Below are 17,469 nucleotides of genomic sequence, written 5' to 3' on the forward strand. Positions count from 1 at the left end.
GTAGCAATGTCTACAGGTTCAGGAAAGGGAATCCAAAAAATCCTGTGGTCCTTGGGATGCTCTCCAGGGACCATAGGATTGCACCGTTAAATGCCTCATGATATAATGAATATATATATAAAATGTTTTTAATCCTTTCAAAATCCCCTACCCAACACACAAAGTTCAAGCTGCACGTAGAACCTCCATTCGTTCATTCAGTTTTTTGTACCCTGCTTTTCCCTCCAAAAGGAAGCCTAACATCATACAAAAGGAAATACAGTAACTTCAAATGGCAAATAATGTGAACAATTATTGGAAAAAATACTACAATAAACCTATAAACATTCAATTCTATATTTAAGGAAACACCAATTCAGTTAATAAACAGTACAAAATTCATAAACAATATATCAGTAATAAACCATCTATCAGTGCTAAACCATAAGCAATATGGATTGCCTCAGTTGAATTGCTAAACCACTTCTGTTTCATTGCTTAACTTTGCTGAAGCACTGTCCTCTCCACCTAATTGTCTTTAATACCCAGTTTCTTGTCATGATGCCACAATGCATGCCATGTAAGGTCACTTCATGTTCCAGGAAAGCTGAATAGATCCTGTTGATTCCTGCCTGAGAGGTTTGATTCATGTTAATCCTCATTCTAACTATTTTGAAGTCAGTGCTATTGTCTTCAGGATATATTCATAGAGCATTGGCTGTATCCTCTTTATAAAAACAGGGCAGCTGGGCTGTAAGCATGTTTATGTCAAACACTAAAAATTTAATCCTTGAGTGTAACTGTAATGTACCATGTATCAGTACTGTAAGATTCCAATCACGATAATTGGAACAAAGACATTTGGGACATCTGATCTGGTCATCCATGTGTGTCAACAATGCATTCACAGAAATATAACTGTTCATTTCAAATGTGAGCAATTCAGGTTTTCTTCCTACAAAAAGAGCTGGAATAAGTGTTATATAATTTTATAATATAATTTATATTTTAATTGTTTTTCTATTTCCATCTATGTAAATAGCTCTGAGATGTTTATTGAAGTGTGACAATATTTATAATAAATAATGATTAATAATACAGGCAAGCTAAAATGATGCGGGGGGGGGGGCAGCGATTGTCCATGAAGAAAGGCCTACACAGGTGGGGATTTTTAATACTCGGTCTCCATCTAAAACAAAACTTCAGGGTTATCCAGTGAAACCAGTAAGCAGTAGAGAAATAAAAGGAAATATTCACACAAAACAGAACTTAACTATGGAATTCATAATTTTCAGATAAGATTAAATTTATGGAGTCTGGGCTAAATCCAGTTATGCCCCTCCTTTTGCTGATAGGTTTTTGATTCAGTGGATGCCTCTGCTAACAGATGAGATGGGGAGGCAATTTCCATTGTTTTCCCCTCCCCCACCCCCATATCTGCTCCAGAGGTTTGGGGGACCCTCCAGAATACTGGAGAAAATGGTGTGGGGGGCTGCAGGGTGAAGGAGGAATCAGCAAATGTCACCTCTCCTTTTAGTGGCCTCCCCTTGTTCAAAGACTCTTAGGCAAACAGAAGGACACCTTTGGATAACAACAACACTCTGAATAGGTCTAGTTTAGTGTAGTTGTCAGAGTCCTGCAGGTGTGCAAAACCATGTAACATACCTAGTTACTACCCATGTAACATGCAGTGAGTAAAGGAGCTTGTGACACTCATTCCAGCCTCAATCACTTCACAATAGAACTGAATGGACTATCGGAGGGAAGAATTGCATTTTCAGAGTGACAAATTACAACACTTTGACTGCTGGGACTGCAATAGGAGTACAACCTTGGGCATCTCTACAGCCTAAAATCCTGCATTTAAAACAGGGCGTTCTGCTTCCGTTTTAAATGCAGGATCACAATGACTCCCTTTTTCACGCGCTTCCTTTCCCCCCTCCTTCTCCCTTGTATCTGAATCTACCATATCTTTCATTGATCTCACTCCTCTTCTTGCCGCTTTTCCTCTTTTCACGGAGGGAAGTCAAGCAGAACACAATGGCGTAATTTGATAGCTCATTATCTGCAGTCTATTTAAAAACAGAGCAAAGGGCTTTTAGTTCAGGAAACGCCTTGGAGGGTCACGGCGTTATCTAAAGAGCCCACAAACATCCGTGATTGAGTCATCTCAATAGGATAAAAGCTCCATGTGAAGGAACCCCTTGGGAAGGGGCCATAATTCAGTCGTAGAACACAAGTTTGGCATGCAGAAGCTGTTAGGTTCTATCCCTACCATATCTAGTTAAAGGATGTTTGGTAGCAGGCGTGGTAAAGCCGTCTGACTAACCTTGGAGAGGTGCTGTAGACTCTATGCTAAGCTACGTAGACTCATGTTCTGACTTGGTATTAGGCAGTTTGATAGTTCATAACTTCACAGGAAAACAATGGAGATGGAGCACAACCAGTGACGAGCAGGTGTACAATAAATGAGTTATCTAGAAAGGCCCTTAGTCTGGCAATTTTGCATTGTCATATATTCTAAGACATAGTTATGAGCATGTCTTTTTAAAGTAAGAAGCTCTTCTTTGCCTTCTCTTCAGGATGTTGCATTTAACTCGTCTGCAGTTTCCCAGTCTACATGCTGATACATGGTCAGGTCACTTGTTAGTTTCCCAGGGCAAGTTCTCTTCTTTGCCAGAACTAGAATAGCACTGTTGCTATAAATAAAAGTGCCCCCTAAGGGTTTATCACTTGTCATCTCCAAATGTTCCAAACAAATGTGCTGCAATTTCTCAGCTGTTGTTTATTCCTGACCTCATGCAGTCATGCATGCACTCATTGTTAGATACCCAGGGGTGGCACTAAATCTCCCAGCAGTTCTTGCAGCAAACAAAGTTACTCATGTTTGAAACTGTGGCTTACATAACCATTGCAGCCCATGGCTACAGGGTGAGGAAAGGGATCAAGGTGGAGCAGGTGGAATGTTTATTTATGTTGTGTTCCGCAGCCATTTCAGTACTTACCTGTGCAATGGCCACTTTCTTCTCTGGATGACAGAGGAATGTGTTATTAACAAATATCAAGTAATGATTACATAGTGTTTATGTCAATTACCAGTTGCAAGTAACTGACATGAAGTAATTATGTCAATTACTTGCAGTTTCTCAAGACATGGGAATGTGTTTATGTTTTATATTATCCGTGGTGGACGTTGGTGGCTGTGATGTCAAGTGGGGGAGTGAATCCATTCCAGGTTTCAGTCCGAGCCAGTTGGAACTCTAAAGTGCTACGTATCTTGGATAGTTCCTTTAGAGTTCTGACTGAAACTTGGAGGGGATGCATTGCCCCACTGCCCCACTGACATTGGAGTCACCAGCCCCCACTGGTTATCCATCAATTTGTCACTGGTGAGCACAGTGTCTAGTGAAACTGTCTATCAAGCCTTGAATGTAATAGTGTTCACATATGCTGTGCTCAGCAAAATATTGACACTGAGGACAGACATAGATCACTGGCAGGATCTTGTTAGTGATGATACAATAATTGTTTTGACATGATCGTTATCATCATTGTTGTTTTTTCTAAAGTTTAATTGAAAAATCTATACCACTGAAACATGAGACTAGAGTTGTATTGGTCTTCTAATGACCTTATTTTCGGAATTAAAGGAATAACTGCCAGGAAAGGATGGTCTGATTTTGCACGAATGGTGGGGTAAAAAAAAAGTCAGAAAATCTTCACTGGCTTTTACGGGAAGGTGCAAAATAATTACGGGAAGGAGCAAAATAATGTTGATTTTTTATCAGTCCAAGGCACCATCAAATCGAGACTGTTCAAACAAAGGCAAATAGATGCCTTTTACCCACTTAGGCTTCCTCTCCAGGTGCATCCTTAATAGGAAAAAGGGGATCTGGTTTCAGTCACACGCACCCTGGTTATGTCCGAACTTAGGTTACTGTAATGCTCTGTATGTAGGACTACTTTTAAGGGCAGTTCAGAAGCTTCAATTGGTAGAAAACACAGCCATCATGATGCTTGTGGGGCCAAAGGTACTGATCATATTAGACCAATATTGTGCCAGTTGTGTTGGCAGCCTATTCCTTCTGGGCTCAATTTAAAGTGCATGTTTTCACCTTTAAAGCCATTAATACTTGGGATCCAGATCGTTTGAAGGGCCACTGACATCCATATGAGCTTGCCTGGGCCCTGAGAACAGCTGAAGTTTCTGAACCATCTTCAAAGGCAGCCCCATGTAGAGCGCATTTTAGTAGTCTGATCTGAACATCACTAATGCATGGTTAACTGAGGCAAGGTCCATCCTCTCTAGACAGAATTGCAGGTAGGCTATCAGCCTAAGCTGATAAAAGGAACTTCTAGTGACTGGCACCATCTGAGCTTCCCACAGGAAGTGCTGAGTCCAGAAGGACCCTGAAACTGTGAACTTGGTACTTAGAGGGAGGTGCAACCCCATCTAAAACCGGTTGTAAACCTCCATCCAGATCAGCTGATTTCCCTACCCATCTTGTCTGGATCAAGCTTATTCACCCTCATACATCCTAAAACCATCTGTAGACACCAGTTCAAGAGTTCCACAGCCTCTTTGGGATGAGCAGGTGGAAACAAGAGGTAGAGCTAAATGCCATGCACATATCAATGACATTTCTGTTGAAACCACCATCTTCTAATATTTTCAGGTAGATGTTGAAGACCATGGGGAACATTACATTGATTTTTGTTGATTTTAATGCAGATTCATGTTTTAGCTGCTGCTGCTGCTTTTATTGCTTTAAGTTTTTTGGTTTGGAGAGAGCGAAGGACAGGAAGGCCTGGCATGCTATGGTCCATGGGGTCACGAAGAGTCAGACAGGACTGAACAACAACAACAACATTGTCTATTTTGTAAACTGTCTTGGGAGGGTTTAACCTGAAAGGCAGGGTATAAGTATATTAAATAAATAAATAATATTTGCATTGCAGGCACAAGGTTTGATGTGTGTGAGAAGTATGTTACTCTTCTGTGCATGCTTCAAGCCTTGCCGTTAATATAACTGGGCTCAGAATGAACAAACAGATCCTTCTCTGCCCCTCTGTTGAAGAAGAAGGAGGGGAGTTAAACCCTGAACGTATGAGATCCCTAGGATGTGACTTTCCCCACTCTAGCTTCTGTTTTGTTTTTTTGTTTTTTCATATACAGAGACAGAAATTGGAAAGTACTTGAGCTTCCCATCTGGTGACAAAGGCCCTTTTCCGGTTTCTGCCTTCTCCCATATGGGGAGTGAAGGACAGGAGTAGAAAGAAGTAGCGAGCTGTTTGTATTGTGGCTCTTTTCAGAAACAATTCTGTATCTAATTATTTCCAGTTTGGGCAGGGAAATGATTAGTGATGTCAGAGAGGTTGCTCAGCTCTGGAAATGAGCTTTGAGGGCTTTGTAATGCTCACCTCAAAGGAGAAGAGAGCATTAGAAACATCTGAATTAGTTTTCCAGCTTGGAAAAGTTGACTCCAGGAAAACTGGAGCTAGGGAAGGGAAGGCAAGAGCCCACTGCTGCAGAGGGGACACTCTTACCCCAAGGGTCCCCTGCAGGCATGGACTGTTGCCCTGAGTCCCAGTTTTGTCAGAGTCGGCTCTTTGAAGAAGACCCTTGGCAAAGAAACAGAGATGCTCCCTGTTTCTTTGCTAAGGATCTACTTTCAAGAGCTGTCCAGAGAAAACTGGGGGCAATTATTTTCAATAAACCCACAAGAGGAAGAGAAACATCTCAAGTCACCAGTGAATTTTAGTAGGAGATAATATTACAGAAATTTCTGCAGACATTTTTATAACCCCTTGAAGAAGGCCTTAAAATAAAAATAGGCCAAAACATGTTGGGCACAGTGGTGGAGCACATGCTTTGCATGTTAGGGATGGACGAATCAGACTTCTTCTGGCCCATGTAACTTTTGCATGTGTTCAGTCCTAAGTCTGTTCTGTTCCTTTTCCACATTAATCTGCAAATTAAAAAAAAATCTGTATGAAAATTAGCATTTAAATACGTACTTTTAAACTTATTATTTCCTCAAAATATGCAGTTCTAAATTACTTTTTAAATCTCAAAATACATATTTTAACATTTTTTAACTGAAAACTGTATCAGGACGTTTGGAAAGTGTAAATGCCAATAGAAAACTATGTTCTGATTCACACATTTTTCAGGGAGGTGCAGATCAGGTCAGTTCATATCAGAATTCCCCAAAGATTGAATACCTCAAGCATCCTTGTTGCATGCAAAAGGTCCCAGGTTCCATTGCTGCCATCTCCATGTAGGGCTGAGAAGGGCTCCTGGCTAAAATTCTAGAGAGCCATTTCCCAATCAATGTAGACAATACTGAGCTAGATGAACCAATGGTCTGACCTGGAATAAAGCAGTTCCTATGGCAAAAAGGTATGTGTGAATATACAGTGGAGGCTGGTGTCTGTGATGTCAGTGGGGTGCTGAATCAGAACCAGTCAGAACTCTAAAGGAGCTATCCAAGGTGTGGAAGCAAATCCATAATTGTTTCTTTCGACCTTATGTTCTAGATTTATTCATGTCTCCTAAGAGTTCAGATGTATTGTTACAAACACATAGCAATGTTTTTCATGTAATATCAAAGTAGTCTAGTGAGTTACTTACACTTAATTTCAAATAAAATGTGACAAAATATAAATAACTCAGCAGGCTGCTTTAACATTTCCTTGTTGCAAATGAATATCAGCCAGTTAAGGAATAGAAAGGTTTGCACAATACCCACTGCTATTTACAATGCAACAGTTATCAAATTTTATCTGTGATACATACTCTGTTGTCTGTAAGATGTTCGTACTGCGTAAGTAGAGTATGCTGTAGTTCCTTACCATGTAAAGTCAAGCCTTGTCTCTTTTGTCTGTGGTGCATATAACACAAAGGGGCTGTGTGTGTTCCCCCTTCTGCAACCCTAAGTAAAGGGGCTGCCTGATAGACAAACAGAAATACAAAGTGTCTTTGCACGTTGCAATGAGGCAGGAGGAAAGAAAATGCAAATGAGTTCTGCCTCCTGTCACACTTTTGATGTAACACAAAAGAGGCAGTGAGTGCAGTATACAGTAGTTGTTAGTGTTGGACTTGGACCATGGAGATCTGGGTTTGAATCCCCAGTTGGCCATGAAGCTCACTATCTCAGGGTTGTTAGGAGGGTAAAATGGGTATGCCACTGAACTCCTTGGAAGAACAGCAGGATATTTGTTTGTTTGCTTATGTATTTATTTATTGTTAGCATTTATATATCGTCTTATCTGCTAAAATGCCATCAAAGTAGTATACAACAATTTAAAACAATATAAATGTGAGGAACAAAAAGGAATTTGCAGTGGGGAGATGGGCAAGTTGAAGATGCAAAACTAGCCTACATCTCTCATCCCTCCATTCTATGAGGGATAGGAAAGAGTGCACTCACCTTCTTGTCTGCCCACTTTGTTTTGGCATATGTATATTAAGATGATATATCTTGATTTTCTTTCAGATTTTCAGAGTATGGGATATCCAGACACTTTCACTGATGCAAGTCTTCCATGACACCCAAGGGGGACCCAGAGAGACACAAATCTTTGCTATGATATTTGACAATAACCATGGCACACTGATTACAGGTATGTTTGACTAATTAGTGGGTGAGAAATATAGGGCCTGTCTAAGTATAAACTGATGGCAATAGATAAGCATAGAAAATAAATATATGATCTTCCAGTGGAGTTAGTTATTTAGACCAAGAGTAACTTCAGAAAGTTGAGGAAAATGAGCAGGTAGATTTTAAAGATGTAAAGTGATCCCATCTTCTAATCCTGAGAATTAAACAGCACAAAAATCTCATGTATTTGTCTTCAGGAAGTACTTTATTTGGCATCTTTCCTCTGACATGATTGAAGATTTCCTTTGGAACTAAACTCTGAATGTAGAGGAAACAGGTTATAGCCACAGAGGCAGGAAGTCACTACAATTTTTCCTCAGGCTCTAGTTATGGCCGATTAGAATAGAAGTGGATACCAGCTAAAGGTTAAAAAAATTACCTGCTCATTCCCTGTAATGTGTAAGGTAGAAAAACCTTTTTTTTACTGTTGTTTGTTTATTCTATGAGAATACTTGCTGGGTAGTTGAGGTCAGTCACAGCCCTCTGCAGCAAGTTTTTTCAGAGTGGTCATGTATATCTCTATCTCACACATTTGGAGGAAGAAGTGCATTTCCAGTTAATCTTTAATGGTTACCCACTTCTACTGTAATGTTTGGTGGCCCTTGCTTGTGCACAAGGGGCAATGCTTATATGTTGTACCCTCTCTGCTTTTCAGAAAGGCAGGTTCAGATTCTAACCCCACCCTACCCCCTCATACGCTCACTCTGATTCTCTCTGGCATTCTCTCTCTCTCTCTCTCTCTCTCTGTCACACACACACACACACACACACACACACACACACTAAAACAGTTTATACAATCAAGAGTTCATGGGCCTGTGCAGAATTAATTCATACACCTGAAGAGTCTCTTAATCCATAAAACTACCTGGGATTCTAAAATCTTGGGAAGAACCTCTACAGATAGAGGAGGCTCTCCTGTGTGGACAGTCGCCCTCCATGTGTAGAGGGTGATGAGACCAGTGAGGTAGGGGGCACAGCCAGTACACTCATGCCCTCTCCTGCTCTTTGTGTGTTACACATGAGGAAAATGCCTGAATGGGGCTTGTTCCTTAATTGCCCAAATTAGCTGGTCTTGCAGCTTGGCAATGTTTCATTGATATGTGTTCATGTATCTCTTGGTGCATAATGGCAGCTCATGCAGGTCCTTAAAACCACAATGCTACCACTATATGTGCATATCATTACATTTTTATCTTATTCATCTAAACTGTGATCCTAAGTGCATCTCTGCGGAAGTATGTTCCATTGAAAACAATGGAACTTACAAGTAAATATATTAGTTATTTGGGTGACAGATTCTTTTCATCTTACTCCAAAGCCCAGTATGAAATTGATTACTTAAAACTGTATCCCTGTTCATTAGCTGCATATCAGACAATTTCTCAGCTTTTTGCATGCCATGTTCTTTTACTGTTCAGCATGAGGATCCTTGAAAAATGAGCATGAGTTATTATTTATTAAGGAGGTATTTCTTAGGGAATATGAGCAATTCTGCTTTGGACCAGGGAATAAACACATTTATTTGTTTATACAGGAAGCTTCTGTTTGTAATCTGCTTTGGTACCCATTAATTGCTGTAGACAAATATGTATAAGGAGACAAGCATTTCACCTTCATGGCTAGCCTGCATAGCACTATGCATGTGTCCAAAAGGCTTCCTCCATTATTAGTTGCATGATTTAATGCTCAGTCAGAAGTGCTGGAAGCAGAATCTGATGGCAAAACGTTGTCTGGGTTGGGCACAATTGTGCTACGTTTTCACAGTTTTCACTGCATTACACACACCAACTATGCTTATTCCATGATCTCTTAGTAGTAATGGGAATCAGTGCAGCCTCTACATGGTTTGAGAGTCTCATTTGCATGAAGTCAGCCTCATAAATACCAAATCCTCCATCAGGAAGAGTTGCTGAAGGCAGCTGCATTTTTTCTCTTGTATCAGTCTGGATTCCAGTTTGTCTTGTAACGTGGCATGCAAGCTGTTTGTTTGTTTGAGGTAGGGTAGAGATAGGACAGTAGTGCCTTGCAACTACAGTACTGGAGCAAACACTATCAGCAATTTAATTTGACCAGAAATAAAAAAAAAATTTCAAGCAGCATTCAATAGCAAGAAGAGACACCAAGGTATTTCTCTAAGATTGGTCTGTCTGTCGGTCTGTCTGTCTGTCGGTCTGTCTGTCTGTCAAAAATGATCATTTATTTGAAATGGACTTTACATGTTTTCCAGAAGGGCCAATGGCATGCATGCTCATAATCAATTTTATGCAATTTTCCATGTTACATGATGCACAGGATCAGCTGTCATTGATGTTTATCCTCTAACACGTATGATACAAGACACTAAACAGGTCCCCCAGACTCATGAGAGGAGTATCAATGTGCTAGTTTACAACAAAGCCTTTCGCCAAGTTCTTACTATCTGTTCCGAGTCTATTGTAAAGGTGAGTAGCCTTCTAGCCTTTCAAATGCAAAGTCAATTTATTTTGCACAAATAAATTAAGAGCAATTAGACATATCATTAGACATAACACACCAGCATTTTAAACACTATTTTGAGGGCTTCCCTCTCCTATAGATTGATAAACCACAATAAGTAAGTTATTTCATTTCAGAGCATATATCTTTTCTGTTGGGAAACACTCAGCTGAATTGCAAACTCAGTAATTAGTCCTGCTTTCGTGCTTAAACCAAGGGGAAATATTAAAAAGGGGAAATGTTAAGAATTCTTAGTGTTGATTCTGGGATCCCCTTGCCAAAAACTAATAGATCAGTTTCTCTTCTGCCATAGCTTAATGTTTAGTATAGATATTTAAAGAAAGTGACAACTGGATGTTAGTTTGATAAAACCCCTGATATATATTGTGTGTGTGTGTGTATTTAGATTGAATTGCATATAATTTACTTTATTTTTAGGTCTGGGAACTGGAATCGGGGCAACTAATATACCAGATTGAGGATCCCCATGGGCCTAATGTTGAGTTGACATGTGCAGCGATTGATAAAAATGGATTTCACCTTGCCACTGGAGCATGTGATGGTAAAACAGTGAAATAATTACTGGCTGTAATAACACCTCCCTTTAAAATAATTGACTGGTTTATGATGACGGTTGTGAGCTACTTAGTTGGAATCCAACTTCCGTACTCTTTCTTGAGTTCATAATGAAGGTCAGTTGAAAGCTGCTTCCTATGTGACATGGAAAGGTTGGTTGCCCTCACAAACCACTACTGTGTGGTACAGGCTGTAACATTTTAAAATGTCTCTGCATGTGAAGTTCTCCAGTCTTGTGAGAATCTCCAGGCCAGCACCAGTGGCTCATAGTAAAGCACAGCACTGAAGACTTTTCACACAGTGCAAGGGGCGGAGGGACCATGGAGCCTGCATTGTGTATGACATAACCTTAATAACTATGTTCCTGAGGTAATCAAGTTGTCATTTTCTACTTCATTCTCATATTGAGAAGCATTTCTCTAAAGTCACCCTCACAGAAAAATTGCAGAAATTAAGGATACTAGTGAGAAGGTTAGTTTACCCATACTCTCTCTGGTGTTGTAGATTGTGTTCAGGTAAGGGGCGATTTCAGACAAATACTTCCAGGGCTGGCCTTCTCATTAGGCAGCCTGAGGCAAATGATGCAGGTGGCGGAGAGGGGAGTGCAGTGAATTGTGCTGCTCCCTGCCCCTGCCAGGAGGTCCTGCCACTACAGCCTCCAGTGGGTGCTCTTGAGAGCCCTGCTGGCTGCTCTCCTGCTGTGGCATTTGCCACAGCAAGAGAGTGGCTGGCGGGACTCCCTAGACCAGCTGCCTGCCTTCCCAACGTGAGCCCCCACTCACCCAAAATCTCATGAGACTCACCCAAAGTCTTGCGAGAGGTCAATCAAAGTCTCGTGAGATTTCAGGCAAGCTCCCCACAGCCAGGAAGGAAGGCAGCAGATAGCAGCCGTGTCTTGCCTCAGACAGTAACATAGGTTAGGCCAGGCCTGAATATATCCCCATGTAAAACTCAGGCCTGGCCTACACAAACAGCAGATGAGGTGGTCAAACCATTCCTGATTTATGCCACTTTATATCACATGACGGAGTGCTCTCCATTTTAAAAACTTCCAGTACACAGAAAACTGGATATTGGAGAGAAGCATTCCAGCCTAGACTTTCCCTAATGGCCAAACTAGACAAGATTTGGGAGATCTGTCATCAGATCTCCAGTGTGTCTTTTATGGGTTTTATGTTTCTGATTTGTTTTTATTGGAATGTTTTATTGGAAGGTTTTCTTGTACTATACTGGGGCTTATTTTGGCCTGATGTCTTAGGATGAAGGGTAGGTTCAAAATCTATGTATGTATGTATGAGCTCGCGTGGATGAATTCGATTGGTGCTGGAGGGAGTGGTTTAATGCTTTCCCTCTCATACTTTGTCCCAGTCTAAATTGTCCCACAAAGCTGCTATTTGCCCTGCTGGAGAAAACCTTTGGGAGAGGCCTATAGCATTGTTTGGATGTTGTTATTTTTAGTTCTTACTAATGTTTGAAGCTGACTGTTAGCATTTTATTTTGGAAGCTGCTTTGAGAGGGTTTTTGCTCTGAAAATAAATATTTTCACCAAATAAATAGTACAAGAATTAAGCTACACAAGGAGCCCCAGTTCAGTCTTGGGCCGTTGATACATAACAAATGCATATATTTCCTCTTATGGTCTCATCTCAACGTTCTGGTATTTGCTTTATTGTTCTTGTTTCCATGGAGAGTGACTTTCCTTCTGTTTTGTTGCATCTTTAGGGACTGTGAAGACATGGGATTTTGGAAGTGGACAGCAACTTAAAGTTTTGCCTTTGGCCAAGGAAAGCAAAGATAATGAACACTGGCTGATGCAGATGGTTTACCTGAAGGCTAGTGAGAGTAGACATGTGATCTTCCTCTTGGAGTACAGTGGGATGATCAAAATTGTCCAGGTTTTGGTTCTGGTGGTTTTTTTCATGTTCTATGTTCTATTTGGTTCATTTTGTTCTCAATTTTGAAAGTCCAGTAATCTTTAAATGAGCTAGAATTACAAATGCTGAGGCTTGTAAAAATGTTGCTGATTATCTGGCTGTGCCACTGAGTTCTTATTCTTGTGCAATACAGTTTTCCCCAACCTGGTGCCCTCCAGATGTGTTGGACTGCAATTCCCATAATTCCCAGCCATGCAGTCCAACACATCTGGAGAGCACCAGATTGGAAGGCTGGTGTAATACTTCATATCATATATTTACAGTGCAACCCCATACATGTCTCACTATATTTAATGGGGTTTAGTCTCTAGTAAGTGTGTTTAGACGTGTGTCTTTAATATACCAGAGTATTAAATCCCTTCTTGTGCAATGAACTATAGTTATATTTCTCAAACTACTAGCTAATAATCTGTTTACTTATTTGCCTGCCTTCCTTCCTTCCTTCCTTCCTTCCTTCCTTCCTTCCTTTGTTATATCTTTGTCCATGACTTTCAGCTCTACCACCCTCGACCCCTCTGAGGTCTTCTGCAGTCTTTGACCAGGAGTAGGCTTACTTCAGGCTTGCAAGTTCTACTTTGTGTTTTTACTAGAACCTCTAAGATCCATCAACCAAAGCCTGATGCAAAAGACATTCAGTTAGAATTAAAGAGTTCTGAGTCCAAGAATTTGTCTAGAGTGGCAGAACTGAACAGAGCTCACAGTCCTTCCACACAAAACCCCTCTCTGGGTTACCCCAAGCTTTCAACATTTAAGCAGTATAATTTGGGGGTAGGGAGAATCATTTTGTTGCTGCTATTGTTAGACAATTCAAAATAATAAGTCGTTGCTGATCTGCTGCAAATCACCCAGAGATCTACCAGTAGATCCAGTTATACATTCTGCCCACCATTGTCTTAGACAACTTTGCTTCTTCTCCTGTATTGTCCCTCATGCCTGGATGGAACTGCCTCCCAAGCTTCTTTGGTGCCATCCCTCTCTTCCTTTAAACTTCGCCTCAAAAGCCAGCTTTTATGTCAAGCCTTTGGCCTGGACCTTTAGCCTAGTATGTGTAAGTCCATTTGTTCACATTTCTGTCATTACTCTCAGCTTTCTCTTCCCTCCCCTCCATATGTTATTCCTCTCGCTGCTGAAATATATATTGTAAGCTCTTTAAGGCAAAAAATACACATTTTTGTTTAGGTTACTCTGTAAATTACCACTATATAAATATTATTGTCATTTATTAGGATCATAAAGAGCATTCATTGACCAGTGGTTGGGAATTAATTTTACTCATTGTCTGTCCCAAAGCTATATCCTGCTGCACTTTCCAAGAGAGCACAGGCATTTGTTCGTGATTCCAGAACCCAGCACAGGGCCATAGCTTTGGGCTTCACCTGTGCTGAGACTTGAGCACAGGACTTTTGCTGCAGTGTAGAGCACTTGAAAGGACAGGAAGGTGTCAAGGCTACTACCAGACCAACAGTGCAGTACCTGAAGGGCCATTTATCATACTAAGCACAGGACAGTGTTTTAGCGGTGGCAGTACAAGCCAATGTTTGTACTGCCATGGCTTAAGCAGATGAATGGGATCAGGAAGTAAATTATTTGGGGGCATCAAATATTGTCCATGTATCTAACCTTGCATCCTGTTCTCTTGTTCTTAAACTAAAACAAGAATCTACCCATATGCTCACCTTGGTCTCTACTGCTTGTAAAGGAAAAGAATGGTTCTGACTAGGTATGTTGAGCTACTGCAGTTATTTGCAAACAAGTAAGATCAAGATATCTCAAAACATTCAAAGAACATGTCAGAATTGGTTAGTATGTTCATCATATCTTGTCAAAAACAAAATATATAAGAAGAGCCACTGACATTTTAGATTAATAATTTTTTTAAAAGATCAAAAAGACTTGGTCAGAAAGAACAAGAGGAACAGAAAGGGAGGTGGAGTTGCACGATATGTTAAAACTACATATCTCTGCACAGAAATACAGGAGGATGAGCTTGGTAGCCCCATCGAGAGCATCTGGGTTAAAATAAATGGAGTGAAGGATAAAAGGAAGATGGTGGTTGGAGTCTACTACCGGCCATCAATCAAGGAGAAGATGGTGATGAAGCTTTTGAAAAACAAATTGCCAGTGTTTCAAGGAAGCATGATGTAGTAGTAATGGGGGACTTCAGTTTCCCCGATATTTGTTGGGAGACAAATTCTGCAAAACATGGCCTCTCCAAGAAATTTCTGACTTGTGTTGCAGATAACTTCCTCCTACAGAAAGTAGAGGAAGGAACTAGAGGATTAGCTATACTTGACTTGATCCTAACCAACAGAGATGACTTAGTGGATAAAGTAGCAGTTATGGGAACTCTGGGGGAAAGTGACCATGTTATACTTGAGTTCCTGGTTCTAAAGGAAACAAAAGCTGAGTGTAGCCAAATGTGTACCCTGGATTTTAGGAAAGCCAATGTTAATAAACTCAGAGCAATAATAAGGTCTTATGGCGAGCATCTCTAATGAGAAAAGGAGTCCAAGATGGATGGGAGTTTTTAAAAAAGGAAATTTTCAAGGCACAAAAAAAGGTGGGAGACAACAGAAGCAGCCAATGTGGTAAAAAGTGTGTAAGTGGAAGGAAGGCCAAGCTACAGAGGAAGAGTACAGGCAGGTAGCACAGAATTGCAGGGATGGCATCAGGAAGGCTAAAGCTGAGAATGAGCTGAGGTTAGCAAGGGATGCTAAAAGCAACAAAAAGGTTTTCTTCAGATACGTGCATAGTAAAAGACAGAGGAAAGAAATGGTGGTTCAACTATTAAATAAGGATAGCAAAATGATAATAGATGACAAAGAAAAAGCAGAAGTGCTCAATTCCTACTTTGGCTCAGTCTTCTCCCAAAAGACAGTCTATGAGCCCCTGGCAAAGGCGAAGTACAGGCTGAAGGGGCAGGATTGCAGCTTGAGATCGACAGGCATATGGTCAAGGAACACCTAATTATTTTGAATGAGTTCAAATCTCCAGGGCCAGATGAACTGCATCCTAGAGTAATAAAGGAACTGGCAGAAGAACTCTCAGAACCACTGTCTATTCTCTTTGAGAAATCATGGAAGATGGTGCCAGATGATTGGAGGAGGACTAATGTTGTCCCTATATTCAAAAAGGGCAAAAAGGAGGACCTGGGAACTACAGACTAGTCAGTCTGACATCGATCCCTGGGAAAATTCTGGAGCAGATGATAAAGCAATCCATCTGGAAGCACCTTGAAAACAATGCAGTGATTACTTGAAGCCAACATGGATTTGTCAAGAACAAATCCTGCCAAACTAATCTGATCTCATTTTTTGATCAGGTAACCTCCTTGTGGACTGTGGGAATGCAGTGGACATAATATACATCGACTTCAGCAAAGCTTTTGACAAAGTGCCCCATGATATCCTGATGAGCAAACCAGCTCAAAATGGGCTAGATGAAACAACGATCCGGTGGATCCACAGTTGGCTACAGAATCGGACTCAAAGAGTGCTGATCAATGGGATCTTCTCAAACTGGAGAGAGGTAACGAGTGGGGTACCACAGGGCTGAGTCCTGGGCCCAGTGCTCTTCAACATTTTTATTAATGACTTGGAGGAGGAGATACAGGGAATGCTGATCGAATTTGCAGCTGACACAAAATTGGGCATGATAGCTAATAGCCTGGAAGACAGAAACAAATTTGAAAGTGATCTTGATAGACTGGAGCTCTGGGCAGAAAACAACAGAATGACATTGAATAGGGATAAATGCCAAGTTCTGCACCTAGGAAAAAGACACCAAATGCACAGTTACAAGATGAGGGATACGTGGCTCAACAACACTACAAGCGAGAAGGATCTTGGAATTGTTGTCGATCACAAGCTGAATATGAGCCAACAATGTGATGTGGCTGCAAAAAAGGCAAATGCTATTTTGGGCTGCATTAAAAGAAGTATAGTTTCCAAATGATGGGAAGTACTATTTCCCCTCTACTCAGCACTACTGAGTAGACTACTGTGTCCAGTTCTGGGCACCACACTTCAAGAAAGATTTAGACCAACTGGAGAGGGTTCAGAGGAGGGCAACAAAGATGATTAGGTAACTGGAAACAAAGCCCTATGAAGAGAGAATGAAAGAGCTGGGCATGTTTAGCCTTGAGAAGAGAAGACTGAGGGGAGATATGATAGTGCTCTTCAAGTCCTTGAAAGGTTGTCACAGAGAGGAAGGCCAGGATCTCTTCTTGATCATCCCAGAGTGCAGGACACGGAATAATGGGCTCAAGTGACAGGAAGCCAGATTCCGGCTGAACATCAGGAAAAACTTCCTGATTGTTAGAGCAATACGACAATGGAACCAATTACCTAGGGAGGTAGTGGGCTCTCCCACGCTGGAGGCATTCATGACGAAGCTGGACAGCCACTTGTCAGGGATGCTTTGACTTGGATTTCTGCATTGAGCAGGGGGTTGGACTCGATGGTCTTGTAGGCCCCTTCCAACCCTACTATTCTATGATTCTGTGATTCTATGAATTTGATCAGGTTATCTTAGAAGCACACCAATAGGGGGAAAATCACTATGTGTCATATCTACAAGTACATCTGATAATATCTTGCAATGTAATACAGTATGATTCCTCAATAATAGGGGCTGCGGATTTTTTTGTTGGGCATCACCTTTTCATCTTTTGCAGTTTAGGACATCTTAGGAAACACAAGTCCCTGGAAAGTGTTCTTCACCAAATGTGTTTTTACCTCATTCATTTTGAAGACATTCTGTAAAAAAGGGTGGAAATTAGTGCTTTGGTGTGCATTCCTATGCATGTTTAGACAGAAAATCATCCTGCAACTCTCAGC

The 17,469-nt window shown here is 40.9% G+C and overlaps 1 protein-coding gene across 1 annotated transcript in view; it reads left to right on the plus strand.

Moving 5' to 3' along the window:
* Positions 1-17,469, plus strand: part of WDR64 (WD repeat domain 64) — a 143,905-nt gene that overhangs the window by 86,421 nt on the left and 40,015 nt on the right. The window contains exons 12-15 of the mRNA XM_084828213.1: positions 7,479-7,605; positions 9,939-10,087; positions 10,560-10,683; positions 12,420-12,592. Coding sequence (XP_084684339.1) covers positions 7,479-7,605; positions 9,939-10,087; positions 10,560-10,683; positions 12,420-12,592 — 573 coding nt within the window. The remainder of the gene's footprint in view (positions 1-7,478; positions 7,606-9,938; positions 10,088-10,559; positions 10,684-12,419; positions 12,593-17,469) is intronic.

This window comes from Heloderma suspectum, chromosome 1 (assembly GCF_057233095.1).
Source record: "Heloderma suspectum isolate Gila_16-S chromosome 1, 16-S_ref, whole genome shotgun sequence".
NCBI lineage: Eukaryota > Metazoa > Chordata > Lepidosauria > Squamata > Helodermatidae > Heloderma > Heloderma suspectum.